The 7,575-nt window shown below is 37.6% G+C and overlaps 1 protein-coding gene across 13 annotated transcripts in view; it reads right to left on the reverse strand.

The window, feature by feature from the left end:
• HDAC9 (histone deacetylase 9) overlaps positions 1-7,575 on the reverse strand; it is a 912,577-nt gene that overhangs the window by 237,451 nt on the left and 667,551 nt on the right. For all 13 annotated transcript variants that reach the window (XM_032401986.1, XM_032401978.1, XM_032401976.1 and 10 more), the window contains one exon: positions 1,556-1,663. In XM_032401986.1, the coding sequence (XP_032257877.1) occupies positions 1,556-1,663 (108 nt within the window). The remainder of the gene's footprint in view (positions 1-1,555; positions 1,664-7,575) is intronic.

A 7,575-nucleotide genomic window follows, 5' to 3' on the forward strand; every position in this document is an offset into this window, starting at 1 on the left:
ATCATTCTTTTAAAATGTCAATTTATTCCAGTGTTACAAATGACGTTCTCAAACAGGAATAATTATTGCCAAAAATCTACTGGCAGACAGCCAAAACCTCTCCAAAAGGCTGATTCCTTTCCTCTTTCCAGTAGTTCATTACCAAAAGTAAAGACTGAGTAGTATGCACCACATTAATGACCCCATAAATCCCCTGAGATGAGCAATTAATGTCCTGATGTTGATCAAGTCAACTACACATAAGGTGTGCATATATATATTTTAAATACAGCTCACCTTTTCAAAACTCTATTTCTATTGGTTCTGACTTCTTAAAGAGTTAAAGTAAAGGCTTCTGGGAAGACAATATATTGTAAAGTGTACCTTCCTACCCTGCATTTTTTTTTTTATCACAAGTGGAACAGTCATGGGCTGTTAAGCAACTTGGTTAAGCAACTGCCTTCGGCTCAGGTCATGATCCTCGAGTCCCAGAATCGAGTCCTGCATTGGGCTCCCTGCTTGGCGGGGAGTTTGCTTCTCCCTCTGACCCTCCCCCCTCTCATGTGCTCTCTCTCTCTCATTCTGTCTCAAATAAATAAAATCTAAAAAACAAAACAAAACAAAACCAAGTGGAACAGTCAGGTGTAACTGAATCAAAATTCATTAGATAAAATGAAAAATAATCCTAATTAGATTTTACTTTAGAGTAACAAAATTTGTGGTGCCTGTTGTTCACATTATATTTCCCTTGTCCCTACAATTGCTAAAAGTACCAAATCAAACACCACCCAGATTTCCTTATGAAGTGTGTGAACTAGTGCATTAAAAAGTCATGTTAGCACCAACAAAGTTTATAGGGGCAACTGCATTCAAGACGCACATGGCATACCTTTAAATAGCGCTGTTAAAATACCAAATAAAATGTCAACGTCTGTCAGGTCTCTGGCTTTTATAAATTGTTTAGACTGGGAAACGTTGGGGTTTGGACATTGTTCTTTTCATATGATGTAGAAAAGAAGAGACCGTAAAAAGAAAAGAACAATAAAGCGTAGATCATTTTTGAAGTTCTTTCATGGAAAAACATACCCTGGATCATTACCCTTCTAATCAACAATTTCCTTCTTCCTCCCAGTTCTTCCCGTCTGGTATTTACCTTTCTCCCCTCCCCCCCCCCTCCCCTCTCTCTGGGTGGTATTCTGAGCTTATACATACTATTCAGTAATCATATTTTTTAAATTGCTTGAAAAGAGAATCCCAGGAGGACATGACAGACATGTATATACTGGGTATTTTTAACCTGGACCATAGCTTTACTCACCATTTCTGTGCTCTTAAAAACACACCAGAGTGCCCTGACCGCAGTTTCCCCAAGGAGAGGAAGGCCTTGTGAGCAAGATCAGCTACTACCTACCTACACACTAGTTATTATCACACCTTAGTGGCCATCTTCCTGCCCTCTTCCCTCCACCCCTTTCCTTTTATTAGCACACCACACTCCCCACAATTCCCAAACAACAACATCACTGTTTCAGCTTCTTCTCTGGATTTCCCACACTTAATGCAACCCAGACCTCACCTTCAGCTCTCCTGAGGCCACTTTGGAAGCCAGCTCGATGACACAGCCAACAGCCATGCGTGCAGCACCGGACGAGTGCAGCTCATTCCAAATGGTGTCACTGTCCACCTGAGCAAACAGTCAGCACAGCCCGAAGAGAGAGAGAGGGAAAACAAGAAGGAGAACGAATAGATGAAAAAGGAAGGGCGGGGGAGGGGAGAAAGGAAGGGAGAAAAAGCAAATTTGTGAGGAAGGGCTGGCAGGGTAACAGCCTAGGTACAATAACATTAGTCTTCCGTCCCAGCCAGTTGAAAAGACCTTCTGGACACAGCTTTGCTTATACTTTTTCTCTATACTGACTTCTCCAATGGAAACACATTCCTGCCATGCCTCACTGCCATTCCCTGTTTAGATTTCTCATTACAAACAGCATTACATAGGCCGGATCTGGCTTAGTTACAGGCCTGCTAGAAACCAGGCCCCAGTAGTAGATAGAGTAAAAGCTAAGAGCACTTAGCTATACATAAAAATCGGATTTGCAAGTGCTAGAGGGGAAAAATTCAAATACCTTTCTGGCTGCAGGTTTACAGGGAGCCAAAGACAATTATTAGGCAAGTAGTAGCAGCAGTCAGTGAGTAGGAAGTAGCAACCACAGTTCAGGTTCTCTACCTACATGGAAGGAGTGTGTGGTCCTCACACTTAAAACATTCACCAAATTCAACTGCAAGGAGCAATTTGATTTTCAAAGTAGAAGCTTAAAATTTCTAACATTTAGTACAGTTTAGCGGCTGGTCTTAATGTAGACTGGTATTATTAAAATTGGATAGGCCATTAAAAATACATGGTTGCTTCTATAAGAGAACATTCTTATGAAAACAAAGCATAAACCAATATTTTTTATTTACCTTTATAAAACACTATTTACTCTCTTTCATGCATGCAGTAAGATAACATGTAACAAGGACAGGAAAATGTAATAACAGTGGTCTATAATGATCATATGTTACATATTTTTATGTATAAAATATTTCTTAATATAAAAAAACAGAATCCAATGGTAGAAGTCTCTAAAGTTACAACACATAAATTACCTGAAGCACTAGGAAATGTAATAAAAAATTTGTGACTGTGCAAATAGTAAGACTTCTCAAATGTTGTAAAAGAAAGGAAATCCCACACAAAATAAAGCTGTTTTTTTTTAAAGAATTAAGTTAAAGAGGCCTAGTGACATGGAACAAATACAATAACAATTATACATATTCACAATGCACTAAGCAGTTTCCTAAGCATTTTAACATGCCTTTTCTCATGAGATCCTTACCAACTTAAACTCTGTCAAGATCAATGAATAAATAATAAATGAAAACAGTAAATAAATACATAAATAAATAGAAAATTAAGATCTTTTCAACAACAGCATAGTGGTGAAGAGAGAAGTTTCTGAATCGTATTGTCAGGGTGAAGTTACAGCTTCACTGCTAAAACCTGAATGACGGTAGGCAATTAATTAATTAATGTCTCTCTGCTTTGGTTCCCTTACCTATGACACAGCAACTTTTTAAAGTACCATCTGCGTACGATTTTGGTGAGGATTAAATGAAAAAGTGATAAGCAAATCTTAGTTACTACTATTTAGGCTACTATTACACCCATTTTATAATGCCTAACACAGAGTAGAGGCCTTATAAGTGTTTACTGAATGAGCACACTGTGGCTTAGAGAGGCTACTCAGCTGGCCCAAGGACCTTCATACAGAACCCTGACTCTGACATCACATGTCTTTCTACCACAGTCCTGAAATAACCCTCACTTTCTAAGAACATTAAGCCCTTGAAATAGTCAACATCATCACGGTCAACACTACCAGCTAAAAAATAATCATCAAATGGACAATGGAACCTAATCATCTGCCCTCCAAATTAAGTTTTATGTTTACTGAACAATGTAAGCACTTATTTGAGCTTCATATAGATATATCCTTGAGGAAGATGGTTGCTCAAATTGAAAAATGAACACCAACATTTACATTGTACTGCATAGTTTTTAGCCAATTTTCAACTATTGCAAAGCTATAGGTGCCATAGAAAGTCCTCATTAATCAGATTTAAAATTATTGGGAAGGCAAGCAAACATAAATCAATAAATCCCAAAGACTTAATGGGAGTGTCAAAACCACATATAATTCCAAACCCCTTTTTATTTGACTTTGGAATACACTGTAAGTTTTTTCTTAAAAAAAAAAAAAATCAGAAAAATTTCTTCCAAAAAGCTATAAACATACACTTGATTAGAAAAATATTCCAACACCTAGGAACAACATCTCTTTAACCATAATACTAAGGGGCATTAGATAGCCACAAATAACTCAAATTCACCTTTTTGTCTATATCTTTCTATCTTCCTGGAAGTATTCTTATAGAGGTAATACTCTGTGTCTATGCCATCAATTTTGGTGTGTGAACCTCTACTAATCAAGATACTTATGTTTTTAAATTCAGCTAACATTTGTTAGGTACCTACTACATAACAGATGCTAAGAGTTATAGTATATGGGAGTTATTTTTATCATAAAGATATGATTATTGATTGTAAGAATGCTGGGCACATAGATGCTCAATGGAATGGATACTTGAGATTTTGACTACATCCAAAGTTCAGGCTTATCCCTAAACAGGTGCTCTTTAGGAATCTATGAAATTTATCATCCATTTATTTACTTATATTTAAACATAAAAAACATTTAAGTAACTTTCAACCAGTTTTATGTTTAGTTTGTAACTATATGGTAATAATAGTCAAGATTTTGCACATAATCTATTCATAAACAGGTAATTGTATGTAATTCTGAATTTATTAACAGATGTTGTCTTAGCTCAGCTGCCATAACAAAATACCATAGACTGAGTGGCTTAAATAACAGGATTTTATTTCTCCTAGTTCAGGAGGTTAGGAAGTCCAAGAAGGTGTCAGCCAATTTGGTTTCTGGTTGAAATTCTGGTTCAGTTCTCATCCTTCTCACTACGTCCTCACATGGCCTTTCCTCAATGAGTGCACGTGGAGAGAGACAGATCCCACTCTCTTCCTCTTCTTATAAGGCCACCATTCCTATTAAATTAGGATACCACCTGTATGACCTTAATTACCTAAATTACCTTCTAAAAGCCCTATTAAATTTAAATCACATCAGGGATTAGGGCTTCAACATATGAATTCGGGGGGAAACAATTCAGTCCATAGCAAGATTATATCCGAAAAACGTTTATAAGTCAATTTATAAACATATTTTCCTAAGATATTGTGTTCAAAGGGCCATTAGCTACCATGATTAGTTACTAAAAATTACCCACATGCATTTGCCATGTTATAGTTTAATAAGAGCTCCAATGGTAAGAAAGCATGCATGGCTCATGAACTCTCCTGACTATAAACTCTGTCACTAGAAGAGACTCCCAGATCCACTTCCTACTATTCTCAATGGCAAAAAGTATTTCTTCTCCTGTTATGTCCCTCTTATTGGTTGGAGAGATTGCCAAAACCTTTCCCTGTATTAGTGATAGTGTCAAGAATGTCATTGTCATATGAAAGCTCTGATTTTAACTGCTGCAAGAATTTCTGACAGTAGAAAAAACTCTAGGTAAGAGAGGATGGTTGACTCCACTAATTGTTGGTGGTTCTTGGCATGGAATGGGATACTGAGTGGCTGGAAAAGAAGGAAAAAGAGCAAGAAGGATTAGATTTAGATGGATATATGTAAACAGGATTAAGAAGCTAAAATGGCAATACGATGATGGTGAAAGTTGGGACCAGAAGAACTGTAAGACAGGTGCTCTAGCATTTGAAAGTTGAAGGTAGAAAGATTAGGAGAGTGACACAGAGTTGGCTCTGGATATGGAAAATAATTGTAAACAATGTAAATTGTTTAGATTAGGCCAGGAAAGGGGAAAGAAATGGTAGTGGAGCAGAAAGCCATTCTGCTGACTACACTAGCTGGTTATTAAGATCTTGCTAAAGTTGTTAAGACATGCAAAGCAAATTTTTAAAACCAAAACTACTACAATTTGAAAAAAATCAACGTGCTTGTATCTTTTTTCTTTCCATACACCACATTCACTTCTCCTTAGCCTGTCCACCAATTTATTCTTCAGCTTGATACGTGTGTGTGCACAGCCATGCACACATGTACATGTAAATTAGGAGGCCATGGTACACAGACTAAAAGGGAGATTAAGATTGATACAAAAGAAATGTGAAGAAACTGACATTCAAAATAGGATTTTGCATCAGTACATATAAAAATCTAGATTTTGTGGTCAAATAGGATTTTTTTTTTCCAAATTCCTTTATATATCAAGAACTAAGCCAGTGGTCTCAGATTATAGTCTTACATTAGTGATAGCATCAAGACAATGCTACCATTGCCTTTCTGATACTCAGCAAAGAGACTCTTTCTACCTATGACAACCAGGCCTAGAGCTTATAGATTTAGTCTTTAGATAGGATACAATAAGAGGAAGAAAAAGCCAAAAGCCATCCCTTCAGGTCCGGAGAGACTGGAGAAAGGCAAACCAAAGGCGCAGCAGAAGCATCCCACCCGAGAACCCCGCCAGGCTTCATCTTGCAGTGAAATCAGGAGAAAATCAGCTGCTTCAAATGCTAGGCAATCAGGAACAATAAGACGCACCAGAGAAATTGCCACAGAAGCCTGACTATCCAGAGGAGAGCATGAGTGTCAAAGGACCTCATTAGGTCTCCATCCCTCCTTCAGATACCCAAAAGCCATCTGGAAGAAGAAGCTGAAAGACTGAGCAATTACCTAAAAAGACTGCATCCAATAGTAAGTTGATCTTGAAGTTGATCTTGAAGAGATGGATATATTAGTAATTGTGGAGAAGATCAGTGTAATTAGGAAAAATAGAGCATATTTATCACACATATGAATAAACTTGACTAATTCTAATTTTGTGTCCCATTTTTAAGGTCAGGAATTTACTCTGCTGGATGATAGGGAAAAGGTATAACCAGGATACTGCACAGAAGTCCCAAAGGATATGCTGTATACATGGCTAGTGCCATATAACTGTATTTTAGAATTAATGCGGCAATATACAACTTACTGCCCCCCTCAGAATTCATCTGGAATTTTTACCAAGCTTTTGCTTACAGAGTATTCTGAAAAACAGTATGCTTTCAACTTTCAAATATTTCTGTATAAATGTACAAAACATGAAGGCAGTTTTAGTAGTCTGCTGAGGAACTGTCCAAAGAGGCTTTGTTTTATTGCCAGAATTAAAATCTATCAATTTGAAAATAGTCCCCCAAAAGTTCAACTCACTTATAAACATGTAGAAGGGTCTGGACCTAACATGTGTCCAAAACTGTGGTTCAGAAATGTTAGATAAGGCTGTCCCATAAGAAGTCTTTCTGTGTTAGGAACGAAGCAAATGTGGTGAGATAGGATGGAAATATACTCTAGGATAGAGAATTATACAAGCTTGGCCCATAAAAAGATTTAGTCATCAGAGGAGGAAGCACAATTCTGAAAACAGTACAGAGCCTGGAACTGAGATCCTCCTAGCCTATATTTCGAGAGCTTCATGTCTATTTAGTAGAGTAGCAAGGGTAAAGAGATGGAGAAGGCTGTAAGTAACAACTGAAATAGGCAATACATTTTATATGCTGTTAAAAAAATGAGATTAAAGTAAAATACTTTGCTATCAATTTGAAAATTTATGTTAAAAGATGGAGAATGTCACATTCTCCACTTCATTATGGACCTCAGAGAATCCAGGGCAACTGGCAATGTGAAAACCCCAGGATAATCAAGCAGAGGCCAGTGGGACTCATCAATAGGAAGGAAGGAAGGAAGGAAGAGAAGGAGGGGAGGGAGGGTGGGAAAGGAGGGAGGGAGGGAGGGAAGAAGGGAGGGAGGGAGGAAGGAAGGAAAGAAGGGAGGGAGGGAGGGAGGGAGGGACAGAGAGAGAAAGAGAGAGAGAGAGAAAGAAAGAAAGAAAGAAAGAAAGAAAGAAAGAAAGAAAGAAAGA

Source organism: Phoca vitulina, unplaced genomic scaffold (genome assembly GCF_004348235.1).
Source record: "Phoca vitulina isolate PV1807 unplaced genomic scaffold, GSC_HSeal_1.0 scaffold4, whole genome shotgun sequence".
NCBI lineage: Eukaryota > Metazoa > Chordata > Mammalia > Carnivora > Phocidae > Phoca > Phoca vitulina.